Raw genomic sequence first — 25,809 nt, 5'->3', positions numbered from 1 at the left:
ACAGCAAAGGCAAAGAATATCTTTAAACCAAAATAAAGCTATGTTGTTCCCTACAGGGAAGCTCCAGGTGTTTGAGATTCCAACATTCATAGAAAAAGATGAAGGACAGTCAAAATAGTTATTCTACTATATCAGCTTTAAATATCAACCACCATCAACACTTTAGCAATAAAATTACAAATATACAGAAAACCAATCTGCTACAAACACAACCGATAGCAAAAATACAGAAAATATGCAGAAATTATGTTTGCTATTCATAAATCCAGATTCACCCCCACGTTCCACTCAGTCCTGAAATGAGCATTCCACACACTGACAAAGACAGAACACAAAGGTTGTTACACTTCACAGAGTGGGCAGAAGACAAATCTATGCACTCCTCACAAATGTGGACTAACCCTAATCGTGCTAATTGTTTGCTGCAGAATCACAGTCCAAACAAGGAAACATATAAAATTACTATTAGCATTTGGGTACAAAGCTGAGTGAAGGCGATGCTCGGGGTCTGCTGCTGGGAAGGGCCTGGCTCAGCAGTCAGAGCCCAGAGCAGTCAGCAGGGACAGAAAGCACTCCATGCAGTACTATATTGCATGAAAGGCCAAAAGCGATCACTGGAGCTATTTTCTCATACAGCAGACTTCAGGAAAACAGAAGAATACTCTTGCATTCATTGCAATGCCATGCCCTTGAGCCGTGCACTACAAATACAAAATGCTACAAATGCTCATTGCGTGCAGCTAGCTCCCAGCCTACTCCCTTGGTAATGGCTAAATTAAAGTAATGCATAAATACGCAAGGATGGAATATGGATTTATTTATGTAAGTTTCAACAGAAAAAGGAACATTAAATTGTGACTGGACGGCCAGCACGAAATTGCATTTCTAAATAATTTAAAGCCTCAAAACAGCGTTTCTTTCTAAAAATCCTTCATTTCAATGAAACGGTTTGTAAACGTTGAAGACTTACATTTATCCAACCTACAGCCTGAGCAGGAAATAGACTTCGGGCTTCTCGTCGCCGTCGGGCTCCAGCTGCAGCAGGGGGCTGTGCGCACACAGTGGCTCCGCGCAGCCGTGGTGCCAGGCAGCACACGTGCCCTCAGGTCGGCCCCGGCCCTCCGCTGCCTCCTCAGGGAAGCTGCCCAGGTACCTGGCTATGTAGGAGCCCGTCGAGTGCCTGTTGACGACGTGAGGGGACCCCGAAGGCTTGTTCCGAAGGACGACCCCCGCTATGCTGCCCGCGTTGGAAGATTTTTGCTTGCTGGCCTCCTGCCTTTCCTTGGCACGACTGGCGATGTTCCGCACTCTGCTCTGGCTCCTGGACGACAGCTTTCTGACCAGCGCCTTTGGGCAGTCCTCATCGAGCTGCCTGGAGTACAGCACCTGGTGGCTGTCGTCCTGGTCCAGAGACAGCAGCTTTCTCAGCTGCTCTGTCAAAGCATCTGTAGAGTGCGGTCTCATCGTCTTCATTGCAGCGAGCTTCTTGTCTCTCATGCCAGATGTGATAAAGCTCCTACTTATGTACTGATACTTACTTTCAAAGTTGCAGGAAATATCTTCTGATGTCAAGTCACCAAGACTCTTGGATTTGCAGGGGCTGGTCTGTTTGATGGCTGGAGAGGGTGGGAAAGCCAACGCGCTTCTGAGCACTGGTGAGCGTACATCCAGTTGGGACCTCCTGGAGGCACACATCAAATCTTTCTGCTTATCGGCACGATGATGATGTAGAAAACCAACATTTTCACAGGCCGGAAAAGGGAGCTTGCTTCCCACAGTCCTAAAGTTATCCGAGCAGTCCAGGGCAGCAGCACAGAGCCCAACACTCGCACAGTTCCCAAAGGTCCTCTCACCACAGCACCTGCCATCCTGCTGCTGCCTCAGTTTTAAAGGGGAAGCCAACTGGCTCACATCTTCCCTTTTGTACGCGCACGCAGTTACCAAGAGATCTTGAGAATCCCCCCCTAACTCTACAAGACTGCTGCTTTCCGAATTCTCACCCATGGGAGGGTCCACAAGCATCTCCTCAAAGATGAGGCTGCTGGAAGCAAGGGAACCCACAGACCTGGGGGTTCCCCAGCTTGTTTCACATTTTCTTTGGGGATTTGCATTCAGCAAAGAGAAAGGTGAAGAACAAAAAGAGCTAGGCAAGTTATTTTCTATGCTCTTTGATTTTTTCTTGCAAACTAACCCACTGTGGGTCTTAAATTCAGAACCTGGCGTAAGAGTTGCCTCGTGGATAATTGTGTACACAGAATAGTCCGCAGTTTCAGGGCTGGAGAACACGGCAGTGTCTGGAGTTGAAAATAACGGGGACTTGGTGGATTTTGTGGTAATGAAGTCATTCTTACAGGGAGTGCTGAGCTCTGCAGGAACTGCGTGCGTGGCCACAGCACCGAAGGTCTGGCTGCCAGCGCCGGGGAGCATCGGTGTGGTGAGGCTGGTTTGGTCATCGGTGACATCCAGCTGGCCAATCAGAGCTGAGACAGCACTGTCCAACTCGCTCTCAGTCACCAAAGAAACTTCATCTATAAGGCGGGAGATGTCGCTGTCCTGCATGGTTAAAGAGGAACGTAAATCAGGAGCCTCAGAGCAGACGGCAGAAGAAATCTCAGTCAGGGCAAGGCATGCCACACTGCTCTTCTGGATGATGTCGTATTTGAGATTTTCAACCTCCTCCACCTTTTCAGGAAGGCAAGTCCTGACAGGAGTTATTTTCTCCTCCTTACACCTGTTTGTGTCATCTTCCCTTGTAGTGCCTGCACAGTTCTTGCCCTGTATTTTTTCTGTGTCGCGCTCCAAGCCAGAGCTCTGAATTAGAGGCACAGTGTCAACAGGAAGGTTGAGGTGATTTGTTTCGGTTACACCACTTACAGCAACTAAATGTTCAGGTTGTTCCTGGGAAGGTGGTACAAGGGAAAAATCAGCTGTCGTTTCCTTCTGGGCACTCTCCTTTTTCAAGGGAGATGCCAAATTTGAAATATCTGCAGTTTTCTCAGAACACGTGAGAACAGATTCTTTCAAGTTTGTTTCCTTCTCTTTTTTATCACCGTCGCTGTTGGCTAAATTAAACAAGAAACACGTTAGTTGCAGATAGTATTTTGTGCTTTGTTTATTAACAACTACTTTGTCCTTAGACAGACAAATGGAGAACGTAAAATTAGGCACAGTTGTGACAGAACTGTTATGGTGTTGTGCAGGCTTAGCCCAAATTATCTGTGATATGAATAAATGGAAAAATACGACTGCAGGCACTTCACTGAAGCTTCCTTTGGATGTCTATTACATCAAGCACGTGATGTAATATTTGTTGCAAATAATGTTAATGAGGTACCATATCATCGTTGGCACGTGGCATTACCTTCAGCTGTGTTCCTATTCAGATTTGTACTATAAAGAAGCGTGGCAATAAAGACAGAACAAAACAGCTCTGTTAAAAAAAACATAATACTTTGAAACAAGAGGCATGCTTAAAAGAGCTTTGAGAATAAAGCATCAAGAAGCTGGACTCCAGGCAGTGTTCTTTACATATAGTTATTGTAAGAGATTAAAATTTAAGGATTAAATTTCTTCTATTAGCATACTGCATTCATAAGAGAGCAAAATTTTGAATTCTGTGGAAATACGTAAGATTTTCTCTACCAAATCTTCTTATTTGTCTTTATTTACCAAATCCCAGCTCCATGACTCACTGCTAGCTTTGAAGCTTTTAATTAAGCAATAAATCTGGTACAGCATATACTCTTTTGCACATTCAGTAGAAACCAGACACCCTAGGAAGAAACAAGAGAAGCCCTGATCATTCTATAACAGCGCCTGAAAGCCCCCGTTACAGATCATTTTAATAAGCCTGGTACTAAGGGCTGATCTCCAAAATTTGAAAAGCTGCCCCAGCCTATCAGTGCACCTACATAAGGATGGAAGAGACGTACAGGTTTTTCATTTGTACTTTTGTTTTTCTTTCCTACAAAGAGCAAGGGAAAAAGCACACTGTTCACTTTGCACAAATCCAACCAGGTCAGTAGAGATGTGTTTAGCCATAGAATTTTAGCAAGAAAGATCTGTGCTGGACACCCAGCCCTCTCCATTCTTCACTGCATCCTGAAATAACGAGCACGCCATCAGCCCGGTAACCTCCATGAGGGTGAAGCTGCCTCCCAGTCTGAACTACTTGCATTGAAGTTACTTCAGGAGAACACCCAAGCCTAGCTCTGCACGCGTGTGAAGCTCCATCACACCTTTGCTTATCAACGTTGAAGGCAAGTTCTTCCAAAAATGGGCTGTGGCCCTTTGGCACAGAGAAGAGAGAAGAAGGTCCTGCAGCCACAGCAGAGGCCTGCATCTAGCATTTCATCTTTGTGTCTCATTTCTTTACGTCTATGGAGGTCAGTCCTCCTCTATGAGGGTCATGGAACAAGGCACACAGACACTCCAATGGACAGAATTTACTTCCTGAAGCAGAATTTTAGGTCATCTCAGAGCTTATGCTATTCTCCTGTAAGAGAATACCCACAGCTTCCAAAAGAGTGTGAAAGTTTCCTTTAAAGTTTATTTCCTGTCCTTACCTAAAGCATCTGCAGGAAGAAATTTGTAAATATAAATGCTTACAACCATTGATAGGAATGACTGAGCTGTAGCAGCTTCACATGCTTATTCAGAGAAAATCTTTCTATTTCAAATGCAGCATTTTCAGAGTTAAATTCCTTTATCAGGAACATCCTTTTTCCTGTCTAGTCTCATCTCAGGTTGGCAGGAAAAAAAAAAAACAGGTTTAATTTTGCTTTCAGTTTCTCTTTAATGCTTTCTCTTGCAGTGATGTCCATAAGTTCTTTCAAAGCCACAAAGGCAGGTAGAAGCAACAAGCCTTAACAGCACGTTCCCACCTGAGCTCAGCTGTCCTGCTACACGTGGCTCCTGGTGCTGGCAGAAGCTGCTGCTGTGCAGCTGAGAAAACTCAGAGCAGAGCAGCGCTTCTATCAGCCACCATCCAAGCCAGGTCCTCACTGTGCTTTCCTCTTACCAAATAGGACAGACAGTGTTTCTGGCTGCCCTGTGCTTGTGGAGGAATAGCCCTGCGGGGACCAACTCCGAAAAAGCGGAGCTGCCAGTACTGACCAGAGCTGGGCACCTGGCCAGCCTGTATGAGAGCACACACCCCTCTCAAACAAACAAAAACCAACCCCAAACAGCAGTGCAGGTGGCTTAGATTAGGTACAAGCTCAAGGTGGAGGCAGCAGGCCTAACAGACTACAGCCATGGTATTTAAAGCTGTCTAGACATACCTAAACATTCCAGTAAATCCAATATCACTGAACACACCAAATTTGCTGTTGGCAGGGGAATGGCTTTCAAAATCCAAAGTGATGTTGAAAAGACTTGGGAAAAAAGCTGTTTTAAGAACTGACTCATGTATCAGGACTGAGATTTTATCTTAGTGTTTTCCATTTAAACTCAGTTACTCACTTTGGTTACTTTAAATACAAAAGTCTGACCTACTGTCCCTGTTTTTAGCGACTTTTGAAAGCCTCCATTGGTCTCTACATATTTTGTAACAAAACTGCATGCTGCATGATATTCTGCCTCCTTGAAAATGGGAGGAAAAAACACCATGCCAGCAACTTTTCATAAGCACACTGACAATAACAAACCAGAAATTAGTGAAGACTAGTTGAACGTGGGTTCTTAAAGGAAGAACCAATTTTTCTTTCTCACGACAGAATTTGGAAAGTGTCCTTTTAAGAGCACTTCTAGAAATTATTGTAAGTCATTTGCCTGGTTTGGAGACGGCTTCCTACTGTCACCCCAACTGAGAACATTCCACTTTCAGAGAATTTGAGGAGATTAAAGATGCTGCAATTTCAAGCACATATCATTTTGTCCAGTAACTCTTAAAAAAGTTGAATAAAACTGCTAGTATACAAACTGCATAATCAACCCTCTTCATAGACAATTTCAACTTTATTACACCACAATTAATTTCAGAAATCTCTTACCAGTTGCATTTTCTTTTCCTTTGGCATCATGAGCAGTTTCATCTTCCGTGCACGGCAGCCCTACAAGAAGGAATTTGTCCACTGGCATAGAAGCAGGACGTGCTTGCAAACTCCGGCTTGTACGCCTTACAACTCCTTCTTTGTCCTTCAGGTCTGCTGGTTCCGATGCACTGTCTTTAATTTCAGAAGCTTCCAGAAAACCCATTTTACTTTTCTTTCTGCCTTTTGCTGGTGCACTGGCCGTGCGCCGGAGAATTCGGTCACCAATAGAGCGCTTCCGAACGTAGTGAGCGCTACTCTCAGCAGAACTGTGCTTTGGGTTCTTGTTGAACAGCCCTCGGAGTCCGATCAGTTGCTTGTTCTGAAAGGACAAGAATAACCAGGGGTTTCAAGGGAGGTCAGACTACTCCAGAAGGGTGCAGTGGAAAAGGCTGCTTTCTGAGCACTTATGAATGATGAGTACAAAGTTAAAACGCAGCAAAGCAAAAACTCACACCAAGCAATTCACATCTACTCTGACCAAGGAACTATCAGCATAGGTCTCCATGAATTCATGCATGTCTGTGTTTCTCCTCATTAGGATGGCAGCCTGCCACAATTACAAGAGAGGTTTGCTCAAAGTCTCCTAATCAGAGATGACAACACTGTAAGAAATGTGCAGCAGTGACAGGCTAGACATTAATTTGAAGTTTTATGCATGGGCATCATCAAAGCAATACTCAAATGTTTCAGAGTTTGAATGAAGAATGATGTAGCTTGGTAGTTACAGATCATGCGATTAGGAACCATTCGAAAATCTGTGCCCAGCAAGTCAAAGTGCATGCTGATGAAGTCTACCTTTGTGGCTCCTAGAAAGTGCAATATTGTGTAACTGGGATTGAGGATTAAGGGGCTCCACTGAAAGGCAAAAAATGCAAATACATTTGGCTAATATTTTCAAGACCACGATACAAGCAATTAAGGTAAATAATACATCAACTGTAAATACAACTCTCTACAGCAAATTATTTAAAGCTATTTATTAGCGTAATGCCAGTATCTCATAGAAATTTGACCAGACATCCTTACTTACAAGGATGGCAATGTAGATTCGGCCCGTTTATACCTTAGAAACAATAATGTAATCCATCATTAAGGCAAGAATTAGATGATAGATTAAGTAATATCAAGATATCAAATCTCACTCAGAATTTTTTCCATCTTCTGTTAGTAACATTTGTCTTCACTATGAAGGTCATCTTTGCTATTCTGCTTTGAAGAGCACCAGTCAAACAGGCTCCCCTCCAGACAATAACCAAAACTCTACACGGTACAGATGTGTACATATCTACTCAACATGCTGTAGATGTAACCCAAGCTGTTCACTCTACAACTCTTTTAACACAGATTCAGTGATGATGAAGACTACCTGGAACACTACAAGCTTCTCTTTGTGCACAGAGCACACACAGGTCAGGCACAGTCAGTGCCATTCTCTCCAACATCTCCCTGGCAGTAGGAATGCTTCCAGGGGCAAGAGCAGAGAGTGCACTGAAACACTGATCCCTGGGCTGAGGCAAGGATGCCAAGAGCAAGACACACATCTAAGTGGCTTAAAGGGCATCACTACATCATTCAGCCACCTAACAGGATCGGTGTGGATAAAGGTAATGGAGTGAAGTGAGGATTGGGATTGTACCAAATCTCAGCCCGTGGGCCTTGTCTACGTTATCTCCTCTCTGCGTTCTACTGAGATCTCCTTGGGTACTTGCAGAGCTGTGATCTTACACACAGAGATAACTACAGTGCTCCAGAACAGACAAAAAGCTGCTTGTCAGAAATAGCTTTGACATAATATTCTCTGCATCTGCTCTCAAGAGGGAGAAAGACTGAAAGCTAGCATTCTTTTCATCTACACCCTTAATTGATTATTATTATTTTTCAATCACTACAGAGGTCCATTTTATTTTAGTAGCCTCTTGAGCCTGGCCTCAACTTCTGTATGTTGATCTCCCACTGACCTTCAGAAAGCTGTTCATGAAGGCTGTTGAAGCAGAGAAAAAGCACTGTGCTTTTGCTTTCATTTTAAAAACAAGCTTTAAAATAAGTAATCTTTCAGAAAAGCAACAAGAGGTATCACTAAAACCTATGAGATTTATGACAAATCAGCTCCTGTGCTTTTCAAATACCAAGTCCTGGTGCAGTTACAGTCCTCAGCTCATTCCACCCCGGTATGAACTGAATAATTTCTTTAAACTTTACTACTGATCAGTTGCAGAGTTAGCTAGGCACGACATACAAAACACACTGTAAACTCTACACAGCATTTTAAATGCACTGGGATTCATTTCTGTCAGAAGAACTAAAACAAAAACTCATTAAATACGTACGTTTGCAAATATACCTACCTTTCCATAGATTTCATTAATGGTTATGTGAACAAATATGGAGGCTTCTGTCAGTCCTTCTAAATACACATGTCGATAACCTGGTAAAATAAAAATATTGCATCCCAGTCAGCTGTGTGTGCTTTGTGGACAACTGGCAACGAGTGTCTGTGAAAGTGGAACATACACACCTGCTGTCTTAAATAAAACCTAGTTTGTCCTTAGGAGTTTTCCAAGTCTCACAGTGCAATCTGCCCCAAGTTAAAGACAGCAGAAATTTCCACAATCCCAGCCACCCAAACTCAACAGTGAATGCACAACCCTAACATTGCAGAACTGTCCAAGTTCACACATGAAACCTTGGAGATGTAGGCATACGTACTATGTTGGCACCTAGTTTTAAACTTGCAATTCAAAGGCATTTGATCTTTGTTTAAACATCTAATTCAAGAAAAACCACACGGGACTAACCAGGTACAAGACTGCTAAAGGCCAGCGTTCTCTGCCCAACGAAGTCTCGCCCAATAGGGTCATGATCCCAAACAAGAAATCGAACCAAAGCTATTTCAGGCATGTGGATGGTAAAAGTGAGCGTTTCCTCCCAAACAGGATTAAACCCTGTAATACAAAAGGAGCAGAAAGTTTCAGAAACACAGTCAGAGCAAGCACTGGTCTCAATTTTCATGAATCACAGCAAGAGGCACGAGAAACAAACAGACCAAATACGCAATGAACACTCATTTACACATTGCTCATCTATGTCTACAATCTCTCAATCTCCATTATAGAAATAACTGAGAGTAAGAAATCCACCTGCTAGGCAGTTTTTACCAAAAAATGGTTCTGGTTGTGTAGGTGGCAGGGACAGCGAGGCTGGCTGCTGTTTTACAGAACTGTGGTAGGTGAAAGACAAAAAAGGAACTCCTCTCTTCCACCCCCTCACAGTATTGCAACTGCTCACACAAGCTAACAGCCTCCTCCCCTGCTGCAGCAGGCTATCCCACTCTGTTCTTCACCTCCTTCCCATAATGGGGGAGATGGCATAAAATGCTTATGTCATGATTTGTTTTTATTTCATTTGATAATATACATTATTTTACACATCCAAATATTTGGAATTTCTGCCCAAATGAGATTTAGAAACAATCCAGGAGATAGATATTGTGGTAGAACAGTTCTCACTCGTGTCTCCTGCACCAGAAATTCTGGTCAGAAAGCAGAATTAATTTAGAAGAAAGTCATTTGATTTCATCAAGTAAGAGGCTCTGCAATTTACAAAGCAATAACAGACTCTGAATCATTTGTAATGACTTCATATTTTTCTCAAGAAAAGGAAATCTGTTGATTATCTTACCATTGTCATCAACCACCCTGGTCTGATCTTTACAGCAGTCAACGGGTAACCCAATGATTTCCACCTCGACAAAGGGATCTATTATCTATTTTAGAAACAACAATACTTTAAAAACAAGCCAGTGATGTAAGCGAAGGTCAATTCTAAGGAACTCACACAAAGAATTAACTTAAATTCCTATTCAAGAACTGTTGCAATTTCCAAGCAGCACACTCATGCAACATGGCTTCACAAACCGTGCTGGCGTGTGGTTTATAGTCTCAAAAGCCATGGCCAGATGAGAGCCATTTTCAAAATACAAACCAAGTTACTTCTTAACCATCGCATGCAGCACACAGACTCTGGAAAATGCCAGTATTGATGACTGAAAGCTCGACAATATCTGAGAGTTATTGGTTGATTTAAATAAGGAGAAAAATTCTTTGAGTCAAAGGCTGCCAGGTCATTCTAGGATCTGCCATAAAAGCACTGGTTGATAACAGAGTGCGTTACCTCTCCTCTGTCTCCTAGCATTGAGTCAGGAGGCTTAGGCAGCTGCTGTCCACTGACGATTTTCAGGATGAGCTGCTTCTTAGGACTGGCAGGAAGTGGATCTGAAGAATAGGGGTTGAACGAGCCTGAAAGTTGGCAAGCAATGAAAGCAAGTGTAAGGATAGATGCACTCAATTAAAGGTACTCCCCCTCAGCCCCACAAGCAGTACGTATACACACAGCACACATCAGCTACTAACTTGAGAGCACAAAACAGCTGTTAATGAATTTTAAAACTCATTCCATTTTAAAAACAAACAAAAAAACTCTCACATTATTAAAAGACCATCCTTGCTAATAAGGAGGGTTTTAGACTATGACTCCTGCCCTAAAAAAAAATTCTTCTACAATATAGTAACCTTACAAATGCTCCACAGTTACAACTCAGATCAACAGTCTTCACATTTCTTGCACATCTGCACAGACATTGACAACAACAAGTTGCTGGCGTTGAGTTCTTTAACTAGCTTCAAACACCCAGATTGCCTCTGACATTTCTCTGTTACCTTTATATTTATTATTATTTAGTAATAAATATAAGTGGAACATTACCTTTGCACATCTGCTGAGGTTTGAGGACATAACCACAGTTGCCATTTACCTTAAACTTCGCTTCATTTAACTGCATCATACGTCCCTCAGACTGGTAGTTTAGTGCCACTGTTAAATGAGAAGACTTGAGTGTCACCGATAAAGATCGTATTTACTCAGCACAAAGCCAAGAAGTCAGAAATAAGATTCTCATGCAACACCCACCTAACTGGCAACCAACATTCCAGTAAGGTAAAGGATTGAAGTTGCTGGAGTCAATCCGGTACGCCGATGGGTAGATCCTCGTAAGTTGTTTCTGGTTGTAAAGCATGAACTGTTCAGCCTTCTGCTGCACTGCTTGGTGGGCTCTCGTTTCACTGAATGACAGCACATTCCCTGTTGATCCTGAATGCATTGTTAACCAACAAACAAGTTACAAAGCAATCCCAGGGCATGGAGGCCTGAACTCACACCTCAGCTATACTGGTATTAATCAAGGGGAAGATCAGAGTCAGTCCAAAGTTACGCTGATAAATTGTCTTGTCATACTCAACCCGTACAGTTTAACTGAAGGGCACCAGTTTCCTCTTTCAGGAGTGCCTTTTGTCTACTCTCAAGTTTCAAGAATTGCAAAGAAAGCCAAGCAAGAGTTCATACTAATTGCCAGGGTCTTTTTTCCTGCAAAATCCTAGATGTGAGCGCTTTGAACAAACTGCAGACATCTACTTACCATCATCTACTATATCCTGGGCTGCCACAGAGTTTGTGTACACCACGAGGTCAGACAGAGCTCGGCACAGCTTCACAGTTTTCCTTCGACGAGTCAATCTACTGATTCATAATTAATACATAAAACAAAGCAGGAGTTTTTCAATATTTAAAGCATATATGAATTCCCTTTATTTTTCATCAGTAAGGAAACAAACAGCTGTACAACTCAAGCTGCAAAGAAAGGTGCAGTAAGCAGGGAACTCTGTGGGGCTAGTCTCCTTACAGAGGTTTCTTAGCAGTCTTCCAGATGACTGTTCCCCCTGTACCTTCAGTCACAGCACAGACAACATTCTTTATTTACACCATAATGAAATAGCCAAACAATGGCTTCTCCAGACAAAGCAAGGGCAGACAGCTTCGAGTTGCCTCTGTAAAAGGAGCTTTTCAATGACAGCAAATGCATTCTCAAAGGCGTTTTTTGATTGCTTTTTCTTTACATTCTCAGATGTAATAAAGCTGACAGGGCTGTGATGTATCCCTACTTAGGCTAAGCAGTTTTCTTTGAGCACTATTTACAGCACGCAAAATGTAGGTTGGCATTTTCCATTAGGAAAGTATTATATCGCATTTCCTTTCAGTTTAAGGGCAATTGCTGTTTGCAACCTATCAAAGCCTACATATTCAAACTCTCAGGCTAAAGCAGTCATAGCAAAACACATCCCAACAGAGCTGTCATAAATGCCTTGCCTTGTAAAACCCGACTTAGCCTCTGACATACACGTATTAATAACAACAACGTGTCATTAATCCAACTGAGCTGAAAATGCGGGGATGCTTAGCTCACCTGTGCAGCTGCCCTGCTTCCTTTCCCGAAGAGTTTTGCTGACTTTCATCATCATCTGATGCGCTACATTTGGACGCTGCCTTCCCTGCTTTCTGATGGGAAAGAATCAAGCACAACGATGTCAGTGTACGGGATATTTCTGCAAGGACACACCACTTATCCACAAACCCAGAGAGCAGGTCTACCTGCTGGCCAGCAGCTAGGGCCAAGCTGCAAGAGAAACATCTCTGCAAACCAGGACCCAGTGCAGCACACCATGCACACTCTGCAGCTTTCCTCCTGCCACAAACAGGCTGTAAATGGGGATAAGTTGGAGGGGAAACAGAGAGGACAGCTCTCAGCTCTGCGCCCCTCCGCTGGTCCTGCTGGATTTCCAAAGGCCAATACCATATTTAACAAACTGCAACACGTGCATGTACAGTGCACTCACCTATGCTTCTCTCTCTCTCTCCCTTCACAATTTAGAGAATTTAACAAGTGGACTCATGAAGCTGAGAACACAACCAACCTCTGGGCAAAATTCTTTTTTTCTGCTGTCTTTTGAGCCATGCAAACGAACATTCAAATCACTCCAATTTACTGCAGTGTACATCAAAGCAACTAGCTATGATAAAAAGATTAAACAGCAGCATCTTTTTGCATAAGTGCTGATGCTTTCACAGTGTCCAATTTCAGCAACATTACATGTTTTGTAACACTTACTGTTCAAATGAGTTCAAAGGAGAGTTTCTTTAATTCCCTTCTCATCATGAGATAATCAACAATATAACTGAAAGCTCTGTATTCTCCAGCTCATTTAGTTAGATGATAATTGAGCACAGAATTCATTTCTCCTGCTATAATAAACTAATAACGCACATAATTTGGTTTATATTTTGAGTTTGCTCTGTTCAGTGCTGAAATAAAGTTGACCACATTGGAGACCATTTGAGTGGTTCAAAGGTTTGGACTGATGATCCCTGCAATCAACTTGCAGGAGTTGCCAGCCTTGGCATTCTCTCCTCCACTGGAGGTTTTACAGAGTTTACACACATATACATGGAACAAGGGCCAAAAACATCACAAGTCCATTTTCCTTGTTGGATAATTCTGCATCTGCAAAAAGATCAACAGTAATCATCTTTCCCAGGCATCCCCTTTAGCTGGAAAGGTGTGAGGGAGAAATTACTGGAAGTCCCCCCTCACTTGACCTACACTAAGATCATTATATATAAAAAACTACACACACAGACCTCTTTTTTTTTTTCCAGCAGAGATTAAGTGGACAAGTCTGTCCCACCTGCTATCTCCATTAGAATAGCTAGTGGAAGCAATTAAAATCATTGATATGCTTTCCAGCTCTCACTATAACCATCTGTTTTTAGTAGCTGACTCGTGTATGTGACATCTCACCCCACAGCATTTGTTTTCCCACCAACAGAACAAGAGGAAAGATAGGCACATCATCCCTCTTGATGGCTGCTGTCTGCTCAGGCAGCACACACAGGTGGAACAGGAAACCTCACGCTCATTTTGATTGCATTAGCTCTTGCTTGGTTTGGTGCAGTGAAGCTCCAGTGAAGACCCAGAGAAGCAAAAAATTTGACCCAGTAGCTACAGATATATAAATAGTGCATGCCAAACCATGAACAGATCAGAGGAAAATGCGCTTTTACAAAGCAGGTGTGTGGGACCAGAGCCGCTGCTCAGTCACAGCAGCCCCTGTGTGAGAAGCCAGGCAGGAGGGCATTGCACAGCCCTGCTCAGAGCGTGGAACAAGGTAAAACCAGACCCCCAGTAAAAACACCATCAGCTTTATGGACAGAAGTCTGGAAAACAAAAACATATCGAGGCATTTGTCTAGACTGCTCTGCTGCTGCTGTAAGTGTGATAAGAAAAGCAGCAATTATCCTTCACTAATTCAGATTATCCTTATGGCCAGGCAAGATTTTCTAAGGTACAGCGACCGTCTCTGGATGATTCTCCATACTTTTGCCAGCTACACTCTTCTAAACAGCAATAACTACACCACTGTAACCAAGCAGTCCTTCCTCATTGCCTCCAAGCACACCATGCAATAAATCATACCCTGTGCCATTAGAACAGTCAGATGGACCAGCAAAATCACTCTCGTTTTACTTACTTTGTGTTTACCAAAGTTGCCCATTAACGATCGACTATGAGACTTTTTCCCACTTTCTTTCGTGTCCAGGTTCTGTACAGGGAAAGTTGGAAAAACGAGTGTAAGTGGATACCTTCAGACTTTTAGAGTCCACTACAGTCTCTAAAAGACACTGGGCTTTAACCCAGTGAAAGCTTTGGCATGCCACTCTGATTCACCATTGTGTGAGAATACACAAGGGAATAATTATTTGCACAGGAGAATAAAGGTAAAAGGGAATTAAAGTCTAAGCACAACACACTGATCTCTGAACACAAATTCAAAACTATTTCATGAAAGGACTTTTCTAATTTAGACGAGCAATCCTCCAAGAGGAAGACAAAAATGAACATTAATATTCAAGACAGCAACCAAGCACAGAGAAAAACCAATCCAGCCAAAAACAACAGCGATAAAAAACAAACACCTGAAAGTGTGCATAAAAATAGCCACAAAGGAAAGGAGAGGAAAAAAATAAAGCTAAAAGACAGCCTGGAGCCCAAGCTTCATCACATCCACAGTCGTGCCCCTGGACATGGCTTTGATAACTCCTGGCAGCACCTAGCTTTTTCCTGCCAGAAAAACATATCCCTTCTTCTTTCAAAGAGCAAAATAAAGACCCAAAGGTGCTGAGGTTATTCCCCCAGCATTTCAGCGATTCCAGCAAACTCCAAACATTCACTGCATTGTGTTGCACATTACCTCTGGCCAGTAACAACCACAGAAGCATTAGGTGCATTGTTCACCAATAATCACCGTATCTACATTTAAAAATTTGCTCCTAGCTCAGGCTGAAAATCTGCATAAAGCAGAGAAGGAAACCCAAGCAGATGAAGGTTGAGTCTCTCTCGGATAAGAACGAGTATTTGGCATTGCCAGCAGCAAATCCAAACTGACTGACAGGACACACTGCCCCTCTCCTCTCCCGCACCCCAAAGACAACTCCACAAACATATAAAAAAAACCTCCATAGAAAACATGGCATCTACTGGCAATAGCATGTGAATTTGCATTGTAAAAGGTTGGGTTCTTCTTTGGTTTGGGTTTTTCAGTTACTGCAAATTAGCAAATCTTCTGGAAAATTGGAAGTTTGTCAGTGAGGAAGGGAAGGAAAGAGAGGTTTGACCAGTAAAAAGTACACAGCCAATGCCAGCAGCCTGCCTCTGGCTCAGCAGTTACACAGCGACTGCCAGAGCAGAGCTTTACAACAGGGCTGCCAAAGTGAGCAAATAAGTTACAGAATCATCAAGCCAGCACATTTAACCATTTATAATTTCCTTCCATCTTAGTCAACAGTTGATATCAACTAATCTGCCAGTTATTTTACCTCTTGTTACTACCCATTGCTCAGCTCTGTACTGCTTAAAGACCCTTGAGAAAAGGGTCAGGCATCCCCCCAGTGTTCGCATCGCATCGCTGCAGGAAGGGATCTTGATGTCCAACAATAATTTTAAATAAGTCAGTTACAAAATATTAGAGATATTACAACCTGACAGATGTTCAAACATTGCTCTAGCTCAAAGTAATGCTGAAGTGGCTCGTATCGAATCGTGTTTACTAACAGTTTGCTCTCTGAAGTCCCACTTCCGCAACCACACAGAGGCCAAAGTAAAGAGGCAAGCTGCCTGCTCTCAGCTGCTAAATCACGATCTGGAAACAACCTCTCTATGCAAGGTCAGGTGGCTCTGACCTTCGGATGCTCACAGCCCCTTCCCATCACAACACAGATGTGACCAGACATCTCAAGCACCAGGACAAGATGAGCATATTCTATGCAGTCAAGCCTGGCTTCAGGCAAAGGTCTCATAGCTCCAGTCTTGCAAAAAGATTGACAAGAACGACATAGAACCTATAGATTGGGGAGATGTGCAGAAAGAACTGCATGTAGTTGACCTCGGAGACCATATCATTTGAGTAGGTACATCCCTCAGAACAATTCATTCTCAGTTTATGTAACAGATTTTGCATTCAGCTGAGGTGAAAATATGGTGACTATGGATTTGAGGTACAAACTGCACTGGTGTATTCAAAATCCCAATACGTTTTTATTGTAATAGCTTTGTAATAATAATTTGATGTCAAAAGGGAAATAAAAACATATCATTCACAACCATAAAACAGTCTGGGTGTGAAAAAAACAGACCCTTGCTTCAGGCAGTAAAAGCACAATCCTGTGCATTACAGGAAACAGCAAGGCTGAATTACCATGGTCAGTCACAGCAGGACTAAGGCAACTATTTGCAGTATCAATGCTTCCTGAATTACTTGCTTCCAACACGTAGAAGAAAATAAAACAGGTCAGATACTCTTCATATTCAATCACTTAAATCCTTAGACATTTTATCTGAAACTATTCCATGTTTTCATTTTAGATGAAACAAAACTATCAGAAGCTGTTCATAAGTCACTGGAATGCGCAACACATCACCTTATTTCATACCCAGAAATGAAGGAAAAAAACACCCACCTACCTGCTTCAGGTTAACACTTAAACCTTCATGAGTTGCCCTTAGCAGTGCTCTCACCGTGAAGCTGTCAGGATCTTCTTTGTCCCTGATCTGGGACTCTTTTAACAGAGATTCAAGCTTTGTTCTTATAAAAGATTCCACCTGATGCTCAGTTGCACCGTTACTCTGAAAAGCATTAAGAGATCCAGGTAAAACAGATTATTACATCCACCACCTCCGGGACAGCCTGAGAGACCACTGCATGTGCCTCAGGCACTCCCACCATTGCCCTTCTCTGAACAAGAAAAAGCTTCTTGCCTAATCCTGCCCAACTGGGGCTTTTACTGTCACTGCCACCTTCCTTTCTTCCCTTCAGGTCCCTGACACATCCCTTGCAGGCCTCACCAAAGTGCTGCCCACTGCACAGAGCAGCCCAGCCCAGGTCCTGGTGTTTCAAACATCACAAGTCCGACCTCCTCTTTCTGAGCATAGCACAAATTCACAACTTAATCACCAACAGATTTCCTCAATGATATCAAACAGCCTAATGGCTACTAGATTCCTGCTCCAACAAGAGAGGAAACAATTACAACCAAATGATAGAATCATTTGAGTTAATAGCAGCACTGACTGTATAAACACCAAATGGTCTCTTACATAAGATGCTTAAAATAGGAGCCTTGAGAACAGCAGTGTGCACCTGGCATTCCCCTCCCTATGGGGCACAAGAGTTCTCTTGAGGCAGGAGGAGAGCAGCTGCCTGTCCTAACAGACTCCCTTGCTGGACACAAAAGACCTTCTGCATTATGGACTGCAGGTTTTCTCTTGGGTCTTTCTGCACATCAGAAGTCTCCCCACACCCCTTTGTTGCAGGCAGCAGCACGGTGTAATCCCCGGGGATTACAAAGTGCTCCTATTCAACAGCACATGACAATGAATTGGAAACTGAATTGGACCAACACAAACATTCCCTTCTAATGAACCACTTCAGGTGGGGACTTCTGTTGTCTCTAAAGCAAATCCCAGCTACTCTGAAAATCTGTCAATTACTAATAGCAGCCAAAATGATACAGGCAAATTAAAAGCTCAGGATGCAAGCCATAAACAGCTAATGAGAATTGCACTGAGGCACTACTGGGTGGCAACAGGGAAAAATCACTAGGCTGCATTCAGAAGTGGAGATAAATAACACTATACTTCCTAAATATTAATCTGACTTTGATCTACTCTTTCTGAATCTCCCTTGATAATATCTTTAGCTCAAAACTTTTGACTGATGAATGAAGCAAGGCTGACTTCTGACCAGAACAAAGCACTTGTTGGATAACATGGGTCAGTGTTGCACACCAGGTTCAGTTTAGCAAAAACAAAAAACGTTAATAAAATCAGTAGCAGGAAAGTAAACAGTAAGACTTAAGAAATAAAGAAAACAGAAAACATTCTTTAATGTTAAAGAAAGTATTGAAAACTATTTTTCACACTTCAAATTCTTTTCATTTGTATGTCTCTATTCTTAATTTTTCACCTAGACACAGTGCAGTAAATCCATTATGACACTGCACTGTACATTTGTATTTGAAAAAGCCTAGCATGCTGACTGTGCTGGCAGCAGGCTACTGTATATATTTGTCATCTACATGATTTAAATGAAAAGTCCTGCATTTCTGAACAAACGCAGTCCTTGTCAAAACATGGAATTATATAATTCCTGCATCTTAAGAGACACGACTTAGAAATCCAAGTTAGAAAACTTAGCCTGCTAACAACAGCAAGTAGGATTATGAAACACACATGCAAGGAATGACAGTTCTGGGAGATGTGTACATGCACATACATAGCAGGATTTTAACTTGCAGTCATCTTCAATTTCATCAGCACTATCCTCATCAGAAACTTCTCCTTCCTCAGCATCTGCTCCGAGACTGCAAGGCAACTTTTTTCCCTAAAAAGGAGGAAAAAAATATTCACAGTTAGTACTCACACGGGCAGCGTTACGTTCTCCAAAGCCCCAAATATCCTTTTACTCCATTAGTGCTTATTTTAAAAGCGGTCAGAGCTTAGAATTCAGACTATCTCATGCAAGCTGGCTCAAGGAGCCACATTATCACATATGATGTCTTCAAAAGGAGTTTGATGTACTTCTGTTAGCTTGTTATTGGAAGACGTTTGCAAGCTAGTTCAAAAAAGCACACTATCTCCCATCTCTGGAGCAAGACAGTGAGTGTCAATGAATTTTTAAAGTTGCCTCCCCAGCGCTTCAGGCTTACCTCTAGCAAGCAAACCATCGTGTGCTTCAAATAAAACCCAAAAATAAGAAGCTGAGACTGTTATAGGCTCTGCATCAGAAGGGAAAATGCATACACAAAAAACTCATTGCAAGTAGCCATCACATGAATGAAGCAGCAAAGTTTATTTTAATACTGCATGCTCATGCAAGCGCGTAGTCAGCAATTCAACATTAGTTGCTAATCCTCTACTTTGTGCTTCATATACCTACATTAGAAAGGAACTACTTCAACTCCATGTCTAGTTTCCAACATCTGATTAGAGTGGTGAGTATCAGGTTATTGGTTACTTCTGGTAAAAAAAAAAAGTTGAGGGTCTGAAAGATGAATTGTACTTACTGGAACATTCAACTTTAATTTTCCTGTTTGACCACTTCTGGCAAGGCCCAAATTCAGAACTGCAGCAATGCTGTCTATAGACCTCTGAAGGTCTTTAGTCCAACCTCCTGCTAAAGGAGGACCATCGCAGCTCTAGATGAGCTTTGCGTAGCCAAATCTTGCCAGCTTTTTAGGATGGAGGCTCCCTCAGCTCCCTGGGCAGCCTCTTCCCATGCTGCACTATGCTCTGCTGAAAGCCTTTTCCTGCTGCCCATTCTGAATCTCCCACGATGTAACTTTTGGTGCTGCCTCTTGTTTTGCTGTCTGCTACTTAATAAATTGGGCCTAGAGGCCAAATTAATGCTTATGAAAACAAGTTTTTATGCTATTACATTTCCTTGTCATCCTCTCTTTTTGCAGGAACGCTTGCAGTTTGTCTGATTTATCACAGACAGAGGTAGACAAGAACTGGGTTTCTGAGGAAATTAAGAGGACTGACTTAAGGACTGGATTTTGAAATGAATAATGCTGTCCTGGTAATGACTTGAAGTTTACATGGGTTTAAATCCCTCAGTATTACCAGAAATCTTTTTTATACTCAGTAGCAAAACGAGAATTATGGCCACAATTTGAAATTCTTCAGCTAATTAGTCAATATTGTATTTCAAAGAGAAAGGCACAGAATAGCATAAATAGAAGTAAAAAAGATGAGAAACTCGCTTACTTCCACAAGAAGCTAAATATTTTATCTTTCCTGATACGACTGTTTAAATTGAACTGGAGATGGGAGATAGGGCTTTGTGGTAGATTCTGTGATGCTGAAAATGGAGTTCCTCATTCTAGAAGCATCAGCCCAGCTGCACACCATTCTGTGACTGTTCACAGGGCTCCAGCCACTGTTAGCTGAAGAGTTGACCCAAAGTTCCAAACTCAGATGTGCCAGGAAGAGCAGCTCAGAAGTTCATGGAAGACCAGCACAGTGCCAGACCTCCTGCCTTTTATTCAGTGACCTATTTCAAGCTGGATTCACTATGTTTTGCAACAACTTGCATTACCTGCTATCTTGTTCAGCTCCCTAAAACACCAATGCTTCACACTCACATAGTTCACGAACAAGAAAACTGCCTCAGTGAAATGCAAAACCACAGCTGACCACCTGAAGGCTTTCTAAATCAGTCACATCTCTGCTATATCGAAATGTCCAACCTAACATCAAACCTACTGTGAATTGCTACAGACAGCTTGACACAGAAAAATGGTATCTCAAGTGCTCACAGCACAGTAATTCTCCTCATGTGCCAAAGTAAATTAGACAACTTAATGAGCTACAATTTCATTAATCATCTTCTCAATGGCCTGCCTAGCATTGCTTCCATATTACATCTCTGCCTTTGAAATTCCTTCAAGAGCAAATATGTTTGCATAGAGGGGCTCCAACAACTCAGGTTGCATACAACACTAACCACAGTGCTGCAGAGCCTCCCTTGCTGCTTTTTAGCCACCTTCTGAAGTGCTCTTCGTTCATAAATGCAGCTGGTGAACCATGAAAATAGTTTCATTTCATTTCATGAACTACTGCTCATAGCAAGGTGAGGGGGCAATGCATGAAAATGCATGTTTTCAGACATTTTTACATTACTCCAAAGCACTATCATACAATCTTTCCTTCTATAAATTTTCTAGATACTTCAGGAATATGAACAATAGGGAAAAACACCCACTAACAACAAACTTCAGAAAAAGAGAAATCATCAGGTAATTGCCACATTTCCTCCTATTCATAAGGATGTGTTTTTTACCACATCCCTGTTTTCTTCACTCGGTGCTACGGATTAAAAAAAAAATAACCAGCATCTCTGAGTTCAAGACCCTTCGATAAGGTGCTGAAGAAGCACAAAGAATTTTGTATACCTTACCGTTGATACAACTGCCCTGTTAAAACACTCACAGAAATGTTCTGGGCCACTTGCTGAGGCTAGAGTTTAGAGAGTTTTATATCAGTATCTCTGTGAAAAGCTTGGAATTTTAACTTACTGCATCTGTGCCAATCATGGTGGCACAGATAAACTTATTCCCCAAAGCCAAAGACACACAACAAATACCAGGCGCTGCCTCCCATTAGATTTTCAATGTGCCATCAGTAGCAAATTACCTTCACTAGGATTTTCCCTTTCAAGTTTTGAGGGCTAGGAAGCTGCCTGGAATCTCCGGTGACTACAGATGACAAGTCCAGTTTGTCACCAAGTATCTCCTTCAAGTACTGAGCAATCTTCTTTTGCTGCTGAATACTGCAATGGTTTTCAATAGACAGTATCACCGGGAACCTAGAAACAAAACCCCAGACAGTGACATAACGGTGCTTCAGGAGAGAAGACCCGCACAGCTGACCACAAACCATCCTGAGCAGTTTGCTCTCACACTGTCAGCAGCCTGGAAACAAACTCCCCTTGTGAGGGAGGACTTTGCACATGAACTCCCAAATCCCCGTGCAGTCAGAATCCCTTTGACAGTCGCTGCAGGAGATTCGGCCCCCAACCCCAACCCCATCCCACGAGCACACAGGTGCCAGTGTCTGATCACTGAGCGTGAGCCACAGACCAAGAAACGCACCATGAAACTCCTCAGCAACACAGAGCCTTGCTATTCAGACGTTACAATATTCCTTCGCACTCTTTGGTCTTCATACTCTGCAATAACCAAGTGCCTTGAAATCCACAGATTCAATGTACTTGTTAACATCTCCCTGTTCATCTTCCAAAGGCTTTATGATAGCAGCAAGATCAATTTGCTTTTGTCTGAACTGCAGCTACAGTGAGCCAGACCAAATCTCTGAAGATGACCAGACTGGGGAGCAGCAGAAATATTTGGCAGTACTTTCCAGAACACTCTCACAGGCTCCAGGAATTTTCAGTTAATGTTTTCTGAGCTAGAGACATTGTTTCTGTACATAAAGGCTTAATTCTTCCAAAAACTTGCCCAGTTCTTTTTTAAACTCTTGGCAGAGCCAAAATTGTAAGGCAAGGAACCGCAGAGCCCAACCACACACCAAATGAGGATCCAATTCCTCCAGTCCTTTATTCTCTCCAAGCTACTCAAAATTCTACATGCCTACTCATTATCTTCTGAGACTGCTGTTTACAGTATATTTACAGCTATATTTACATATACTGTCTACAGTATATTTACAGCCCAACTCCCTACTATTTTGATAATAAATTTTGTTATATAGTAACCACAGAAAGCAAATTAGAATTTAAACATTATCTCTCATCTCTGTATTATAAGACAGCTTTACTACGTTCCTACTGAAATAAAGCATTTCCTTAGGTAGAGAGCAGCACAGCATTGATTTTCAAGGAGAATTTCCCAGGGGAAATGAGTGGGAAGTTTTGCTCAAACAAAGACTCAAGATAATCACTAGATACTGAACAGCCTCAGACTGCTCAAAGAACAACTGAGTTAAAAACACACGAAAGGTCTTCCTAACTTCAGCTGAGCTTTCAAGCTCCACTGACAGTATTGTTCAGGAAGTTGAACAATAAATAGGATGCAGGCAGTAAACAGAGAACAGAATCAGCTTTTTAACTTCTCAGAGCGTTTCATGGACTACGCATACTTTCTGGTTTAATTTTGACATGAGATTAATTACACAAAACAGGTAACTCTAGCTTCAAAACCAACTCCCCACTTACTCATTTTTGATGAAGGCATACTTATTGATGGTTTCTGCCACGTCACGGAAGAATATTTTAGAGGTAAGTGTGTATCCATGATGCACTACTGGCTCTCCATCTGGGCCATCCCAGCAATCCACTGTTAAGACAAAAAAAGCTTCATGTTAAGAGAAGCCCGTGATCTTATATTTTTCTGCTAATCTTGCCAATGGAACTCATGAACACAACTATGCAGGCGTCAGAAGTTTCACTCCATCTATTCAATCTACTCTGATTAAGTTCAAATTAACAAGCCACATTTTTATTAAATGAAAATCTTGCAACTGGTTTTATCTGAAATTAACAAGGTAGTAAAGCGTGGCCGCTTTAGGTCTGTCACTCACTGTGCTGAAAATATCTCTCACAATTAGCAAGTTATATTAAAAACATACCTTCAATACATCGACAACCATCCTGCAGCACTCGTGCATACATCTCCACTCTGGACTGGGACAGCAGCTGGTCTCCTGTCAGGTACGTGTTGTGGGACGAAGCGATGAAGTAGTTACAAAGGGGTTGATCCATATCTTGATGCACTTCACAATGCAATGGATTGAAAACATCACAAGCAGGACTGCGCATGAAGTTGGTGAAACCTTTGAACAAAGAAACAGTTTTTCAAAGATGCCACGCAAACAGCTTGCACTCCAGTGGTTGTTTTTTCTATTTATGTACATGGTGTTAACTCCTGTCCCCCAGACCGATGAATCACACAGCACGAATTGATCTTCCTGTACCCCATATTTTCACCATGTAAGTTAGATTTTTGGGACTTGCCTCTTTCTCTGCAAACTGAGGATGGTGCACAGCATCAATCTACTGCCGGTACAAACGCAGCTCATTTTTTATTTTATTTTTAAATCCTGTGGGAGTTCTAGCACCTTTGAGAAGAACACTCCCAAGACCCAAACCTTGTCCCCAGGCCGTTTTTAAAAAGCTCTGAATTAGAAAATAAAGTATAATCTAGAAAAACACATTCATGACTGCCAAAAAACTCCACACAATCAGCAAGTATTTGCAAAACATGGCATTGAAATGAGCCTGTTCAGAATTAACCAATTAACAACCAACAGCAAAAACAGAACATCGGGTGCAGCCTCCCCACCTCAAGCACTGCGCAGAGGAACTTCCCCACTCCCTACAGAAATCTCCAAGCAAATTATTCTGCTTCATGAAAGCTACCTTCTGGGCAAATTAACAGACCATAGCATTTAATCTGCTTCATTCCAGTTCAGATGTGGATTTGATACTAAGTTGAATTTTGAATAAATAAACCATCCACAACTGCTTTAGCAAACAAGCATAAGTTACTAAAAGAATTCATTAACAAAACACAAGGAAAATGCAACTGATCTTCTGTTACTTCACATAAGCATAAACCAATGGACCATACAGTAGAGGTTAAGCATAACTCAGTGGACCATACAGTAGAGATCCCAACTATACACAGACAGAGCAGAACACAAACTTTGCTTTTGTTACTTCGTTAGAACATATTGTACTACAAATTACATATTTTGTGTCGTGTTTTAATACACAGCTACAATAAGTTTACACAAGCCTGAGGCATCCAAATTAGTCTGTTATACAGCAACATATTGTAGCCACGATGCTGGCTGTTGATACTGCCAGGCATAATTCAGCCCACCTACTCCTGTCTCTCCTATTTCATTAAAATGCACACCTATGCAGCTGACTGCTATACAGGCTACATGAAAACACTGCTAAAGCCCTCCTATTCCACTGTAATAGACCAGGACATAAAGTTAATTTAGAAATCAAAAGGCTTTACCTTCAATCCCAAGAACATTCTGCTCCTTGTTTTCTTCTGATACTTCAAACTTCTGTATGATGTCAAGACAATATTCTGGCGTCACATTACTCATCTGCACAAAAAAATACAGTGTTGGTACATTTCCTTTTCCTACTATGCGACCAGCATGTCAAAATCTACCCCAGAGCAGTTTAAAGTCTTGTAATCAGACACCAAGTTGAGTCAATTAGGGAGGGAACAGCCAGCAATCCTACTGCAAAAGGACTTGGTTTTTGTCAGTGCTCCACCAGCCTGGTGGCTCTTACCTTTTAGGAGAAAAATAGGAATGAGAAGTAGTGGTCACTGTTAACAGCTGTGTCATTTCAGTTTAAAAGATTGAAGAAAATAGCTGTCAAGCACAACTGACAATAGTGGTGCTGGGCAATAGTGCTGCAATGAGAACTATGATGCACTATTCTTCAGTGCAACCTACTTAGACATGCGAAAAGATCTGTAGGGTTTGATTTCATTTTCCAGTATTTTCCACTCCTGTGATTTCATTACTTTCAAGAGACTTCACTCTCTAGGAGAGTAATATACAGGCTCTGAGATAAATAATTAGATTCCAAAACGAAAAACAGCAGTCCTTCTGAAACAAGTAGGAGTTTTGTCATCAGCTCCAGCACGTTCCCAGTCAAGGTCCTGACTCATGAGGTCAGAGCATGCTCACATTTCCTCTGAAACTAGAGGAAAGCATTTTTCATCACACCTACCATCTTTTTTCACCCGCGTCCCCCTAAAGCTGTATGGATCCAAAGTGAAA

At 42.1% G+C, this 25,809-nt stretch overlaps 1 protein-coding gene across 1 annotated transcript in view; it reads right to left on the bottom strand.

Moving 5' to 3' along the window:
- Positions 1 to 981: 981 nt before the first annotated feature.
- The window catches only part of PLCH1 (phospholipase C eta 1), a gene marked incomplete at both ends in the record, with an annotated part of 51,960 nt that continues 27,132 nt past the window's right edge, over positions 982 to 25,809 (bottom strand). Inside the window, 18 exons of the mRNA XM_079540017.1 lie at positions 982 to 3,062; positions 5,994 to 6,354; positions 6,831 to 6,890; positions 8,381 to 8,460; positions 8,831 to 8,977; positions 9,714 to 9,798; positions 10,206 to 10,330; positions 10,797 to 10,904; positions 11,001 to 11,180; positions 11,506 to 11,606; positions 12,331 to 12,422; positions 14,453 to 14,524; positions 16,942 to 17,103; positions 18,752 to 18,859; positions 21,673 to 21,844; positions 23,213 to 23,333; positions 23,626 to 23,829; positions 25,026 to 25,119. Of these exons, the coding sequence (XP_079396143.1) occupies positions 982 to 3,062; positions 5,994 to 6,354; positions 6,831 to 6,890; positions 8,381 to 8,460; positions 8,831 to 8,977; positions 9,714 to 9,798; positions 10,206 to 10,330; positions 10,797 to 10,904; positions 11,001 to 11,180; positions 11,506 to 11,606; positions 12,331 to 12,422; positions 14,453 to 14,524; positions 16,942 to 17,103; positions 18,752 to 18,859; positions 21,673 to 21,844; positions 23,213 to 23,333; positions 23,626 to 23,829; positions 25,026 to 25,119 (4,353 nt within the window). The remainder of the gene's footprint in view (positions 3,063 to 5,993; positions 6,355 to 6,830; positions 6,891 to 8,380; positions 8,461 to 8,830; positions 8,978 to 9,713; positions 9,799 to 10,205; positions 10,331 to 10,796; positions 10,905 to 11,000; positions 11,181 to 11,505; positions 11,607 to 12,330; positions 12,423 to 14,452; positions 14,525 to 16,941; positions 17,104 to 18,751; positions 18,860 to 21,672; positions 21,845 to 23,212; positions 23,334 to 23,625; positions 23,830 to 25,025; positions 25,120 to 25,809) is intronic.

This window comes from Tetrao urogallus (assembly GCF_951394365.1).
Source record: "Tetrao urogallus genome assembly, chromosome: 9".
NCBI lineage: Eukaryota > Metazoa > Chordata > Aves > Galliformes > Phasianidae > Tetrao > Tetrao urogallus.
This window is presented reverse-complemented; position numbering and strand designations above follow the sequence as displayed.